The sequence below is a fragment of the Centroberyx gerrardi genome, chromosome 10 (genome assembly GCF_048128805.1).
Source record: "Centroberyx gerrardi isolate f3 chromosome 10, fCenGer3.hap1.cur.20231027, whole genome shotgun sequence".
NCBI lineage: Eukaryota > Metazoa > Chordata > Actinopteri > Beryciformes > Berycidae > Centroberyx > Centroberyx gerrardi.
The window spans coordinates 11,972,706-11,988,714 of NC_136006.1; the positions used below are offsets into that span (position 1 = coordinate 11,972,706).

Genomic DNA, 16,009 nt, shown 5'->3' on the forward strand with positions numbered 1-16,009 from the left:
TGAGTGTGCGGTTACAACCACACGTGTGTGTGGAGTTTTTCGCTTTAGCTTTGATGACGCCTTGCAGCCTCCAGCACCTCTTGACCCTCAGTATATGCTGTGCACAAAGCCTTATCTTTTTTTTTATTATATAAATGAGATATTTGAAGAGTGGGTAGAGAATGGGTTCAATTGGTATAAGATGTGCTACATCTATCTAAGCATGAACATTTAAATGAAAAAATCTCAAGTGAATGAATGTTTAAATCCTAGGCTACAATAGATGCAGAGTTAACAGTCTCAATATAACAGTTTCATATATCCTGTGTTGTTAATGTTTTAAAATTTAACCTTGGCAAACCGTGTGGAAATGTGGCTAATGTGAGCCCTGTGCCCTCTGGTTTACAGTGTAACAAGCACAGCATGAGTATCTTGGTGTGTTAAGATTCATTCTTGGTATTTGTATCTTTTACCAAGGTCTTGTATAAACTGGATTCTGGAGTCTCTTGTCCTATTGTGTCAGCGATGCAATTTTTTTCAGGTTTTCAGGTTATTTTCCATCAAATAGCCATTGAGAGCCATTGATTGATCCGCCACAAAAGCTTCTCCCAAGAGGAAACTGATGTCCTTGTGCGGGAGGTGCAAAATCGCCCTCAGCAAATAAACAGCACCTTAAATAAGCTGCAGATGACGTTAAATTGGCTTGGGAGGAGATAACACATATTGTTAACATGTTGCTCTGGTCCCAGGAGAACTGTCGGCCAATGTAGGCGAACTGCAGGGACAGTTTGGCTGCAGGAGGGGGGCATCCACCAGCCAGTCCCTTGACATCTATAGAGGACATATAGCCGCCTCCAGAATCCCCACTGAAACTGTGGAAGGTTTTGCTGGGAAATTCCCTTCAATGTTGTTCTCTGTGCATCATAGCGCATACTGACAGTTCTCTGTTGGATGACAATAATTCACACCACAGCAACAAATGTATCTTATTTTTTCCTGCTTGAGCGATTTCTGTTTTTATGTTTATATTTATTATGAACATAATCAAATTGGCCAACATATCATCCAGAAAAAGAATGGGTTTGCTTTTGAATGGGATCTGTTAATGTGCTCATCATTTGCTAAAGCCACGAAAATAGCGTAGAATAGACTGCGCTTAACGTTGTGCGCCTTTCATGTGGTCTGTGCAGGCGGGCAATGCAAGCACAGATCTCTGTCATCCTTCACACCAATATTGCACTGCGCTGCTTTAGCATTACTGACACATCACCTACTGCACCTCTCCTCCCACTTAAAAGCAGTCAAGTTCATGGCGAGTCACCAAAATTCCGAGAAAAAAACCTGTGTGCGGGCAACGAAAATGTCACTTCGGCGGTGCAAAGCCCCAACATCCACCATGCAGCGTCACAAAAATAGAGCCTATTGTGTTAAAAATAAAAAAGAGGGTTCTAGGCAGCTGAGAACTGGATTGGACTGTCTGGTTTTTCTAATCAATGCAGTCAGGCGGGCTGACTCAGGCTTTTCATTCATCTGTTTGGAGAGGCTTATTCCATAAGGGTTCGCCGAAGTTCAAGCAAAGGTCTGCAGAGGTTTGCAAATCTCTGTATAACTGAATTGTGAAGAAACTGAGACCAAAGGCAGGAGACTGGACTGGGCATTTGTCTCTTATAATCAATACACTTGTCTCATTGAGACAAGTTCATTGATTTGCCTATACAAGCCTTTTGGGTGAACGGAGCTTCAAGCAAAGGGCTACAAGTGCAAAAGAAAAGCTGCCTTTCAAGTGTAAATCATAAAAGTCCTGTATTTGCTTACTTGTTTGCTGCACAGTTGTTCACAGAAGTTTGGGCAATTTGCTCTGGTCAAGTACTTCTTTTTATTTTTATTTTTCAAGTGCACTTCAGTTGTCATATCACAGGCGAGTCCTTGACCGACGACACCTTGACTGGGATAGACATAATGGCTGTTGCAGAGGGGAGACTTTTACAATGGCTACCACTGTAGTCTGCTTAAATAAGGGGCAAAAATAAAAGATGTTTCCCAAGTCATGCTTTTGTATGACTGAAGGCAATGAAAACCAAAGATAAGAAACTGCTCTGGACAGTCTGGGCTCTCATAGGTTACTCAGTATAGTCAGGCTGACTCATGGTTTTCATTCATCTGCTGATATATACATACTCCTTGGATTTCACAGTGGTGGTATAGAGCTGCAGGGAATTGCAAGTTGTCCTGCAAAAACCTTTACTGTAATTGACTTTATATGTACATGCTGCCTTACAATGGGACCAAGAGAAAGCAAGCAGAATGCATTGGAACATGTCAAAAATGGAATCAACATCAAATAATAATTTTCTTCTCCGCTGGTCTGCTCACTTGTATTCATCTACTTGTGTGTTCTTCATCTTTAGACCTGTCTTTCTTTGCTGTATCTATTAGTTGATCAGCCTGAGTTATGTATATTAGTCTCAAGGCTGTTGTATTAGCAATGACTCTGCTATAGTAATGTAAGGGCGTGCAAATTTCAGGCGTGTTTGCATATGACTGAACAACTAACTGTGTATGACGGAATAATGGATGGAAAAAAAAGTATTTCGGGCTCTTTCATTTTCCAGTAGTCATGTAGACATATTCCATTGAGGGTGTTATCATATTGTTTAAGTCTTGATTTGACTCAGTACTGGTATGTTCTATTCTGTTCTGTTCTATTCTATTCTGCTGTATTCTATACTATTCTACCCTTGAGTAAAGCCTGTGAATATGCCTATGAGAGACAGAGACAGAGAGAGAGAGAGAGACAGATAGAAAAGGGGGGAGAGAGAAAAGGAGACAGAGAGAGACAGACAGAGAGAGACTGCAGTAACCAGTTTACAAGCAGCACTGTGTGGCTTTACCATCAGCCGGGGCCACACACACAAGCACGTACGGCTGTCCCTAAAGGAGGTCAAAGGTCAATCGCTGCCCACATTCCCTAAGCAACAACCTCCCTGACACCCCACCCCAACCCCCCTCACAGGCATGCACACACACACACGCACGCACATGCACACACACACACAACCCTGCAGAAGAAAAATAGCATTCTGCCTGGCGTTTTGGTTGTTCGTTCTGTTGCCCTAGATAATATAAGGAGAATACCACAGGGGGTGGGTGGGATGTGTTGGGGGATGGAGGTGGTTGGGAGCAAGGGGGAAAAGAGGGTGGGAGCAGGCATTTTGGGGGAGTAGGGGGGGAATATTGGGTGAAGGTAAAAGGTAGAGATGGAAGATCCAGAATGAGAAGCCATTTTTTTTCTTCCAGTGTAGCAGCAGATCTTTATTTTTCCGCTCCCGTCTTGATTTTGGCCTCTAAGTTGTAGCATACTGTATAGTCACCGACCTTGGTGTTTGTTGGCAGGAAATGTGTGTGTGCGCGCGCTGTGTGTGTGTACATGTGTGTGCGATATGACGGGTGATTCAGCTCTGCGTTCTTTGCCAATTAGGTCCCTTAAGCAGAATCCTCCCCAAGAAGCAAAGAGAAAGAGAGAGAGATCTATGAGGCCTTTACGGTTTTCTACAATCATTTATTATGAAAAGTCACAGCAATCACAAGCTATCCACACACACACACACACACACACACACACACACACACACACACACACAAAGAGACGCTCACATCTGTAATTGACCACCTGTTTGTCTGTGGCCTAGTTTTTGCTGTATGAAACACTGTGGAGCGGCGATGTACAATTCCTTTGGGCTTCCTAACTGCTCGCCTCTTAACTCAATTGTTCCAAGGCAACACAGAGGAAGAGAAGGCCCATACGTTGCATGTCTTTCGAAATTCTTTTGAAGAACTCGGGTATAAATAGAAATGTATGGGGCAATTGAAGTTCAGTAGTCCGCCCATGTTCGCAGTGGGAGAAGAAGGCGGCTGTTGTCACGTAACTTTCCCTTTGAAGATTTTTGTCCACGTTAGTATAAATAGGAGATATGGGGAGAATTTAAGGGCAGTGGGTTATGTTAGGATACGTTTTATTTCGCTGTGTGTTGTGTGTGTATCCGAGTGTGTGTGGTCTGTTTTTTTTTTGTTTTTTGCGTGTGTGTGGCTGCATTCTTACACAATGGAACTATATGAAACATTCTTTTTTTGTTTTGCCAGACTAAAGTTTAGCTCAACTGTCTCAAATACTCACACTATTTGATGTTAGATGGGTGTGTGTGAGCGTTTGTGCGTGTTTTGCGTGTGTGTCTATGTTTATGTGTGGCAGTAGATGTGTTTATAAATGTGTACGTGTGTGTGTGTGTGTGTGTGTGTGTGTGTGTGTGTATGCGTATGTGCACAGACAGGAAGGCTGTAGGGCCGTCTGTGTTTGCAATAAGCTGAGAGGGCCAGAGGAGCCCACTGGTGAGGGGAAGCTTTAGGGTCAAGAGACCTCACACACACACACACACACACACACATCCAAATGTACAGACACGTGTATTCATACACACGAAACACACACACACACACTCCTGCCTGTTTGTAAGCTCTGCTGACGGCAGGAAGCAATAATGGCAGCGTGCTTCCGGAGGCTTCTCTCAGGGGAGCGTGGCTGTCCTGTCCAGCTAAGCAGAGCAAAACTGAAAAGAACACAACAGAAAGGGATAGATTAGAACACAACAGAACAGAAAATGCTAGAGTAGAATAGAGCAGAGTAGAACAGGAAATGGTACAACGGAATAGGACAGCATGGAATACAATAGAGCAGAACAGAATATATTAGAATGAAACAAAATAGAGCAGAGCAGAACAGAACGTAAATGCTAGAATGGAAACTAATAGAATGATGGAGGAGCAGATTAGTTTGGTGGTTAAAAGTGGAACAGAACAAAACAACAGAAAGAAGTGGTCACAATCATTTGAGCCACGTCATAGTGAAACTCATTTAATTCAGGAACTTTCTGCTTTGGGTTGTGTAGGCTAAAACGTGGGTTTACTGCAATCTTAACTCCTGCAAATACTAGCTTGAATGAGTGTGATCTGGTTTCAGAAGAACTTGATTACAGAGAGAGACCAATGGGTTTCAGGTGAGAGCAGAGTGGCAGCAGTTGTGAACGGAGCGCTACCAGTTCTACTATTCTAAAATCGCCTAGCTTTTATCAGAAATCACCTACATTATAATATCTTTAAAAAACACAAATATTGCTTTAGTATTTTTTTCTTTAGGGAAAAGTATGAATCAAAGACTCATAGACTTGGTGCAACGGTATGGTGCAACCAAAGAAAATATCCAGTGGCACTGATGGAAAAATGTTACCGAATGTTACCAAATGGTTGCACTGTGGAGCGCTGCTTCGGCTACGAAGATTCAGGACAATCCTCTGATCTGTCTTTAAATTGTTCTGTGTTTAAGTTCCATGTCTTTAGTTGGATGGTATAAAGAAGGGAGGATGGGAAGAGAGCAGAGAAGGCGAGTCGGAGTCCGTAGAGAGTGTCTGTGTGTCAGACTGTGTTATCTCTGTATGTGACAGCCCTTCCTCAATGTGAGAGAGAGATAAGAGAGCGTCCGTCCTTCCTTCTGCATGGCTTCTTCTCTCCGTTTCTCTCTGCTCATCTTGCTGGTCCATTCGCTCCGTTTCCCAAGCTGACAGTACTGTGGCTGGCATGAGTGTGTGTGTGTGTGTGTGTGTGTGCCTGTCTCTGTGCGCTTGCATGCGTTTGTGGCTGTGTGTGCCTGCCTGTGTTGTTTATGCATGTCTGCCTGTGTGTGTAGTAGTTCTGTTGACAGTCAGAATATATTGTTGTCACAGGGACCTATGACCAACTTCACGCCTGGTTGGATGTTGTCTGCTAGCTGTCAGCCAGGCTACAGCTAACATACATGTTGAAGTGTCCCATGCTTAGCTAAAGCTCCTAGCTTGCTTCCCTGTCAAGGTTTGCTTTTAGGGATTTTGGATACTGACCTGACAGGGATATAAACAGCTACAGATCTATCCATCATTGATGTCCCATGTTTTGGGGCCCTGTTGCTCCATCCCAAAGGGGAATTGTTTGGGAAATGCTGCAGAGTGGGGTGCTTTCAGAATTGCTCCATTTTGCTCCTTGCTCCATTTGCTCCTTTCATAGTTTGTCTAGTGAAAATAATGTGTTTAAGATGTTTTCAATCACACATTTAAATTCCATGTTAAAGATTCTTTAAAATCATATATATATTTTTTTTTTAAATCACTTGCTAAAGATGTTTTAATCTCATATGGTTAATATGTGTAGCTTGCCCCTCTAGTGAAAATCTCTCTCTTTAGAAGGAGGGCTGTGACTGGCGTGTCAGTGGTGGCCCCTAGTGTGTGTGTGTGTGTGTGTGTGTGTGTGTGTGTGTGTGTGTGTGTATTTGTGTCTGAGTGCTGATGTGAATGATTGAATAGATCGCTGTGGGACCTCATGGGGCCACTTCAGCATGAAGACACACACACACACACACACACACAAACATACACATAGTATGCTTGCCATCTGCCAGTGGTCATGGGAGTTTGCTGTGATGTGTAGTGACAAGCAGCTCAGACACAGCGAGCCATCCATATATATACACACACACACACACAGAAACGCACACCGAGCCATCGGTACAAATACAGCAGCTCTTGATGATGAGGCCATGACCTTTGTGGGGTTATTATGTCTGCTGTCATGATAGATCACTTAGGAATAAAAAAAAGCAAGAGAGGACATTTTCATCGTGGGAGTTCAGATAAAGGCGCACAAGACACAAGCGGTGTATTTTACCCAACAAAACAAAAAAACAACCCAAACTAAAACGACCACAAAAAACAACACAGAATGGAGCAGGCCATTTGAATACATGGTATTCCAATCTTAGCTCCTTGTCACAAAATAGTTTATAATAGTCCAGCTGCTCAGCTTTTTGAAGAAAAAGTATTATGAACATGTAGCATCAGTTCAGATTCAAATACAAGCAGACAGTATTTTATTTGGTATTTCATTCATTTTTATGCTAGAGTGGAAAAAGAAGAAGGCAGATTTTTGACAGCGCAAACCTGGATTTAAGCCATATTTGACTTCTCAGGGAGGTAGTTCCTAGACGACTCATCTTGGAGGTCTAGGAAAATACTCTGAAGTGGCCAACAACTCAGAGTCAGTAATGAGGAGGTCTGCTTTGTTCTAAGTAGAGCAGCTTCAGTTTGAATCATTGTTTGTTATTCCCCCTGATGAGCAGACCGGGCATCCTCAGCCACTGTTTGCACTGCAGTCATTTACCACTTGTGCTGCTCCAGCCAGGCGTGAATATGATGAAATGATGAAATGAAAGTATTGATCAAATTCCTCCTTGAAAGTCTCGGCTGTAAGAGAGGTCAAGCTTGCTAGGAAAGTGTTTTTTTTTTTTTTTTAAGAGTGGGTCTTAAGTGGGCCAAAGCAAAATTAAGGGTACTGAGTTGGGGGAGTTCTGTTGGTTCAATGGTCTAAGGCGTGTGCCGGGTAAATGCCAAGTCCTTGGTTCAAATTTGGCTCAGGATCTTTGTCACATGTCTTTTCTGTCTCTCTCTACTTTGAACTGTCTAACAAATGTGGAAATGCCCCAAAAAATAATCTTTAAAAACCCCCAAAATGAGTACTGAATTGTCCTAAGTATCTAGACAAAGATATTCTGATTGTTGATTTTTCTCACTTGCCTCAGGACTGTAATATATCATTCTTTACTAAATCAAACCTAAATACATTTTAAAATTCTCTAAATTTCTTTAGCATGTAAGCAAATGTCCAAGTTCTTGACTAGACAGTATGTTAAAACCCCCAACGCTGGCCTACTACTTTCCCCATCCCCTGGTAGAGAATCTACTACCTGCCTCCTCATTGACATTCTTTTCACATGAAGCAGTCAGTCCTTGCTGCTATTCTGTGCCTGTACAGGCTTGTCTTGCAGTGTAGCTGTGCTCACTATGGCAGTGGGATAGGGAGGCGCAGACTGAGATGTAGCTGTACATCATGTCATACTGTACATTGGCTCATTGTATTCTTTGTAGGCAGGTCGAGCCTTTCCAAACGGTGCTTTCCATCACCTGGCACACCTGCAAATTAGTCATACTGTATGTATATATCGGAGACTTGAGTGCACCATAACTTCATCACAAAAGTTGCTTTCTCTGTCTATTTCTTTCTTGCTTTTTCACCTCTCTCTCTTTCTGTCTCTATCTTGGTCTCTCTCACTTTCTATTTCAGCCTGTTCTGCTTGTACAGGTTGTGTGTGTTGGTGTTTTTAGTATTTTTTCCTCAATCACTCACCAGTATTTTCTTCCCTCTGCTGTGTCTCTGGCTGTTGCAGACCCTGGTAGGAGCGTGATGAGCGCGCGCTTCCGCTTGCCTGCTGGCAGATCCTACAATGTCCGGGCGACTGAGCTGGAGCGAGACAGGCAGCACACACAGGTTGTGTGCAACGTACTGCTGCTGGACAACACCGTCCAGGCCTTCAAAGTCAGCGTAAGTACTGCCTCTTAAGCTCGCTTTCCATTCATGTATTTTGTTGCGTATTATGATGTATGGCATTAGGAAAGCTGAAGGAAAATGGCAAAATGTGATAAAATTTCCTCAATATGGTTTTTACAATCTTCTCTGCTTTTATCGACTAAATAATGACGTAGGTTTTGCGTGACGAGCTCCAATGAATTCATCGCACAGCCGTTCATTAGCTGACACCAAAGAACAATAACAACTTGCCCAATACTAATCCATTCTTTAAAGATTATTTCCATTTTTATGACATTCAGGAAGCCCATTTATTCGCCTTAACCCAGCTGATGAAAACACACCAAATTCACATTTTATTTTTTGCGACATTTCTAAAGTAAGTAAGTAAAGATTTATTTATATAGCACATTTCATACACAGGGAAACTCAATGTGCTTCACATAAAAGCAAAAATTGAACATGGAAAACAGAAATAACATATATACATTACATATATACAGTCACACATTGGAAGAAGGAAGGACAACAACAACTACTCATACGCTTTAGAGAACATATCCATAAAATCAGAATGAGCAGCCAACACTATCTTTTTTTTCTTGTGATGCTCTGTTGATCCTTGAGGGGGAAATTTGCTGTAGGGAGTCAGTGTCTTGCTCAAAGACACTCCAGCAGGGTGGAGGCCTGCCGTCACAGGGCCTTGAACCCCGGGCCCTCTGGTTGAAGGAGGGTCTCCCTACTCACTACGCCCCCCTGCTGGCCCCGGCCTTTGCACACTCTGTCTTTCTCAGCACGACGCCCTGCTTTACAAACACACAGTCACACACATTCACACCTGGGAGCTGCCCAGTGCAGCCTCAGTCCTCTGCTGTTGGCCGCTGGAGCAGCTGGGGGTCAAGTGCTTTTGCTCAAGGGCACTTTGACAACAGTTACTGAGGAAGGGTGAGTGTGTGTGTGTGTGTGTGTGTTTGTTTGTATGTTGTGCCTAAAAGCAGGTGACATGGTATGAGAAGCTGTCTTGTGACTGATGTTACAGTCATCTGTCTCTTTCGGTCTTTCTCTATTCTCTTTCTTTCTCTATTTTTCTGTACATCCTTTTTCCTCTGTCTTTCAGAGGAAAAAGAGTCTGTTCTCTCTCTTTCTCTAAGTCTGCCTCTCTCTCTCCCCCTCTCTCTCTCTCTCTCTCTCTCTCTCTCCCTCTGTGTGTCTGTCTGTCAGTGTTTGTTCAGAGTTATATGACAGTATGAGTAGGGAACTTCCCTCTGTGACTCCTTTAATAACATCCCCTCTGACACATCACATCCTGTGCGCGTGCACGTGCACAGGTGTGTGTGTGTGTGTGTGTATGTGTGTTTGAATGTGTGTGTGCGCGTAGGGGTGCGTGTAGATGTGTGTGTGCTGTCCCTCGCGGTGAAATGCTTGACATTCCTGAGCTCATAGGAGCCTCCTGAAAGCTGCAGCCCAGTCAAGTACATACACGCACACAGTGTCAGTGTAGTTACACACACACACACACGCACACACACACAGACAAACAGACATGCACACGGATATGCATGCACAGGCACACACATACTGTAGATATCACAAATGTGATTGTGCAGGTTATGAGCGTGCCAATCAGTGTTGATATGATTACAACATTGTTTTTTCCTGTCAGTATAAGAGAGAGAGAGAGAGAGAGAGAGAGAGAGCACAAGTTGGAGAGAGGATGAGACAAAACATCCCTCATGCCATTTCTCACACCCTGTGTAAGAGTGTGTATTGCTGTGTGTGTGTGTGTGTGTGTGTGTGTGTGTGTGTGTGTGTGTTATTATGGTGAAAAAACAGACATTTAGTGATGTGTATTGAACAGAAGTAGGTTGGGGATGCCCCATATATCAGCAAGTCTATCTGACCTCTCACTTCCTGCCACCCTTCACTATACCGCTCTATTGCTGACTTTGTGCTGCCACCAACCCATCATATGTGTGTGTTTGTACTGTGTATATGAAACTTGACAATATTGGATTGTAAAATATACAAATTCCCAGTAGCTTAACCAAATGGCCAGCAGCACCCAAATTGTATCACATTTGGAGTGCATCAGCAGAAGATGAGAGCCTCTCCCAAACCTTCTTCATGAAATCCAAACAAAATAAAGTGCAACAGATCTTATCTAAACAATGAAAATGATAATTCTTAACAATTCTTGTGCGCAACAGTTGAAGATAAGTTGGAAAGCTAAATATTTGCCAGAACAGAATAACTGTCTTTGATCTGGCATGGTGCGTATTGCCAGTCTCCAACTGATGACTTTTGGACTGTTATTTTCTGTTTACCATCCTCACCATATAGTGAAAACAGCATGGAGAAGCCGTCCCCTTGGGGACTGATCATGCCACATCGTTGGATCATTAAAGTTTTTTTTCTCCCCTCCTCTTCTGCCTCTGCCTGCTTTCTCTATCCCCTTCTGTCTTTGTAACTCTCATTCCCCCCTTTTCTGTTTTTCTTTCTCCCTCTACCTCTCTAGCTTTCTCTCAGTCTCTGTCTCTCCCCATTTCTCTACCCCATTCTCTCCTTACATCCCCTTTGGCCTTCTCTCTCTCTCTCTCTCTCTCTCTCTCTCTCTCTCTCTCTCTCTCTCTCTCTCTCTCTCTCTCTCTCTCTCTCTCTCTCTCTCTCTCTCTCTCTCTCTCTCTCTACCTCATCTGCCTTGCCTACTCTATATTAAGGCTCAATAAATTGTATGTTATCACACATTGAGGTTTTAGTTTCCACAATCAAGAATCTAACAATATTGGCGTTTGACTTTTCTACAACAGCAGTTGTTGAAAATAGTCAAGATGTTGTTACAAGATGCAAAAAGAGCAGTAAAACAATTTTGTTCATCAAATCATTGAAATAATTGGGATTAACAGTTGGGATCACAATAGCAAAATAATCAGGATTATCAGTGTAACCATAATCGACATACATACATAACATATAACCCTACTATATCAGTCTGTTTCTCTCTCCACTCCATTTTTTTATTTTGCTATGTTTCTCTCTGTGTGCCTCTCTCCCTCTCACCCTCTCTGTCTGTCTCTCAGTCTCTATTTCTCACCCCTCCTCTCACTCCCTCCCTCCCTCCCTCTTTCTGAATGAATGAGTCAGTCTCTGTCAGTCTCTCTGGTCATTGATCAGCCCCCGGTAGCAGCAGTAACTTCCTGGAAAGACAAGACATCCTTGGAGCAACAAGACTTCTATTGATCCTCTCCTTGGCCGACTGGCCTTGAACCTAGTGAGGAGGGGAAAATCCAGAGGGAGTCACTTATCGTCATGGGAACCGGAGCCGGGGTGGCGGGTGCACCCGGGGGCGTACGACACACAGGGTATCGATGATCTTAAAGATAGAATTCCTCGGGTTCTTTTGTTCATTTTTCAACACAAAAACTGCCAGACTTGGCCACATATCATTCATTCTTCACACCATTACTTAGCATTTAGTTGACCAACGGGCCAATCTGCCAAATACTTGGTGTATTCCTCACACACAGTGATTGACGAATCCTCCTGCAAGGCACAGTTACCCTATATGTGGTCTATGCTTGGGAGAGGAAACCCAAGATCCAACATGGAGGCCGGAAATTCAGACTAGTACAGCTGCTGCGTTTTGGTGACATTATTTCATTCTAATTATGTGTGTTGGAGTTAGGCTTACTATTTGTGTGAAAACAATATGGAGAATAGCTTAGCACTAGCGTATGTGTGTGTTTGTGTGTGTGTGTGTGTTTGTGTGTGTGTTGCGGGATGGGTGTGGCTGTGGTAACATTTATGCTTGCTTAGCTCCTTCTCCATCCAGAAATAGAGAGGTGCTGCTATGTGGAGAAGGGCGTGAGGGTGTCATATTGTGTGTGTGCGTGTGTGTGTGTGTGTGTGTGTGTGTGCGCGCATATGTGTATGTGTCTGTCTGAGTGTCTAATATGTGATGGATAGTCAACAAATGTTATGATGATCACAGTTATGCCAAATTATGTGGCTGTTCATTTCACTACCCCGATTTTTTCAGAAGTGTGTGTGTGTGTGTGTGAGAGAGAGAGGTTGAGTGAATGACTCCTTTACCTAGCTCTATTCCTGTCTGGACAAGCTGCCTCACGCCTTCCTGAATTTCCATCATTCTTCAACACAAACACACACACTCCAGATTCAGTTTTGTCCCCCATGACAGGAAGGAAAGAAAAGAGGGAAGGAAAAAAGGAGGAAAATGCTCCTGGGGGAAAAAAAAAAAATCACAATTTCGTCTGTCACTGACCCGTCCAAGGCATTTGTTAGAACATTAGGACGTTTGTCGAGTGATATTGGTGTTTTGTGAGTCTTCTCTCCCACTCTGAAGATAGACCTGGACTAAGACTGTGCAGTGTGAAAAAACGCTTCTATCAGAGCATCTCTCTCCCTCTCTCAGCCATTCTCTTGCGCTCTCGATTGCTCTCTATCGCCGTTTCTCTCTCTCTCTCTTTCGCTCTCTCTCTCACACACACAGACACTATTTTACTCAGCGGGGCTGGTGGATTGATGAAGATCAACACAAAGAGCGTTTGTCTCACCCAGCCGCATCGTCAATCACTCCTTTTCTCTTCTTTCCTGCTAGCTCTCTCTCTCTCTCTCTCAGTCTCTGTGACTCTCTGTCTTCCTCTCACTTTCTCTCTCAGTCTGTGTGCTGTTCTCTCTCTTTTTCTCTCTGTCGCTTTGTCGCGTTTTCTTAGTCTGTGTTACTGTTTCTCTTTGCTTCTATTCTCTCTTTGCTTCTTTCTGTCTTTCAGTCTCTCTCTCTCTCTCTCGCTCTCTCTCTCTCTCTCTCTCTCTCTCTCTCTCTCTCTCTCTCTCTCTCTCTCTCTCTCTCTCTCTCTCTCTCTCTCTCTGTCACCATCTCTTTCTCCCACTATCCAACCCACGAGCTATCTATAATATGGAGTTTTCTGCTGCTGTAAGAGAGCGTGTAAAAGCGTGTGTGTGTGTGTGTTTAAAAGCGTGTGTGTGTGTGTGTGTGTGTGTGTGTGTGTGTGTGTGCATGCGTTCCTAGCTCCATTTAAATAATGTATGGCTGTTTGCTCCTGCAGTGGCAGCATTTGCACATTTGGCTCCGATGCTTTTAGAATACCAGAAGAGGCTAACACACACACACACATATGCACACACACATACGCACATGCACACACACACACACACACACACATATGCACATGCACACACACATGCACTCACACAGTGGCGACGAGTTTCCTGGGAGCACAGTATAAAAACGCCACAGAGGGCTCCCACATCCAGCCTGAAAAGCCACTTCATACAAAGGGGATTCTGTAGACACACACACACACACACACACACACACACACACAAACACACACACACAGAGTCTCAGACATATCTATGAATAGCCTTACATGAGGAAACATCAGATTAGAGCCTTGCGTGTTCCTTCACTTCCTCATTTGTCTGTGAGACCCCGGCCAGTCAGCAAATTGGTCAGGCAGTGAGATAGTCAGTCAGCTAGTTGGTTACTTTGTCGGTAATAAGGCCATCAGTCAGTTTGTTTGAAATCTTGTCATTTTGTCAATCAGTCAGCCACTCATATTCCGTCAGTCAGTCAGTCAGTCAGTCAGTCAGTCTGTCAGTCTGTCAGTCTGTCTGTAAATTAATAAGTCAGCTATCAAATATGTAATCAGTCAGTAAGCTAGCAGGCTTCTGGGACTGTCTGCAGGCCGGAGAGTCTGTCACTCAGTTTCAGTAGTCCTCCACCACACCCACCCTCACAAACACACCTTAAAGTTAGTGTTAGATTTTATACTGAGGCTCACAGGCTTAAAATATTCTCTCATTCATTCAAACACTTTGAGCGTGGGGTTACAGGGAACTGAGCAGGGAAGGAAGGAGCACAGAGGGTATCAGAGTTTACTCACACTTAACTAGGCTTTGACAGCAGCAGATAGCTAACACACACACACACACACACACACACACAGCTGAGAGACTGACTGTGATCCCACAGGGCTGCCATGTCAACGTGTCGTCAACTGTCAACTACCATTCCGTTCGTTCCCCACACACACACACACACACACTAACATGCTGTGCTGTAAAGTGTGTCACCAGGGGAGAGATGGAAGAGAGAAGCAGTGGGAGAGGGTGTGTGTGTGTGTGTGTGTGTGTATCTAGCTGTTCTCCCATGGGATCTCTGGTGGAGTTACACACTCACACACCCTTTCTCCCTCCCCCTCTCTCTCGCTTTCCCTCCCCCCATCTCTCTCTCTTCTCTCTCTCCCTCCCCTGTCTCTCTCTCTCTCTCTCTCTCTCCCTCTCTCTCTCTCTCTCTCCCTCCCCCCGTCTCTCTCTCTCTCCCTCCCCCCGTCTCTCTCTCTCTTCTCTCTCTCCCTCCCCCTGTCTCTCTCTCTCTCTCTCTCTCTCTCCCTCCCCCCGTCTCTCTCTCTCTCTCTCTCTCTCTCTCTCTCTCCCTCTCTCCCTCTCTCAAAGTAGCAGTATGATCAGGTGTGAATTTGCGCTCCACTTGTGGCTCCACAGTTTATTCTCTCTCCTTCCCTTCCCTGTTTCCCAAGTACGATCATCACATGACATGATGCGATTTTACAGTAATGACTCACGCGATAAATAATTCCTTGCTCTTTCCCTCCCTCGTCCGTCTATCCCTTCCACCCTCCATCCCTCCCTCCGTCTTTCTCTTTCTGTGATCTGTGTATCTAAGTATTTATGTATGTTAAAGCTCATGGTCGTTATTTGTTCCTTCTGCTTAAAACAGCAGTGTTTATTTCTATACAAGCAGACATCCTATTATCAGACAACAGCCAAGTGGATAGCATGTAACACACAGCAATTATCACAACAGCACTGAACTTGTCCAGAACCAATGCACGTTGTCTCATAGCCAATAGACTGGTCAAAGCGGACCTTGAAGATGTCTAATTACTTATCCATGTTAAAGCACATGGTCATTGATTTAGCTGAATTAAATCACTTTTCTGAGTTCTCAGTCTCTCTCTCCTAATGGCCCTGTCTCCACAGACAGACGTGGTTTTAATGTTGAACATTATCACTTCTTCTTTCTTTCTTCTTTTACCATGGCGGCATGATTTTCAAGAGCCAAGTGGTCAAGTGGCCAAGAGTCTATATGTGGACGCTATCAAACTTCATCACAGTTTTACAGCAAATCAGTGTCTACAAATCATGTCTGTTCTTTACCGAGCAGGATCTAATTAATGAAAAGGAAGTAAAAAGTTGTTTTCCTGTTAAAACTAAACTTTAACAATGAATCTTCACACCGCAGCTGCGATTTTTCACACAGCTCCCATGATCCTCTTCTCATATGCAAATGAATTTAGGTGATTTCACAGGATGCGAGAACGTACCTCTGGGTCCTTCATCTGTTAGTTTCGCATGTACTGCTGCGATACAGTGATGTATGGTGATTACATATAGGTAAACGCACAATATGGCGTTTTGTAATAAAGCAAGTTGTTGTATCAGCAATGCTTCTATATATGTATGGAGCATGTAATAAGCTATGTTTGTTGGATAAGCAGTGATTTTATGAATGAATATAATACGGTAC

General features: G+C 43.7%; 1 protein-coding gene across 3 annotated transcripts in view; it reads left to right on the top strand.

Moving 5' to 3' along the window:
• Window positions 1–16,009, top strand: part of ptpn4a (protein tyrosine phosphatase non-receptor type 4a) — a 77,819-nt gene that overhangs the window by 22,547 nt on the left and 39,263 nt on the right. For all 3 annotated transcript variants that reach the window (XM_071898393.2, XM_071899867.2, XM_071899101.2), the window contains exon 2: window positions 8,282–8,436. In XM_071898393.2, the coding sequence (XP_071754494.2) occupies window positions 8,299–8,436 (138 nt within the window). In that variant the 5' untranslated portion in view covers window positions 8,282–8,298. The remainder of the gene's footprint in view (window positions 1–8,281; window positions 8,437–16,009) is intronic.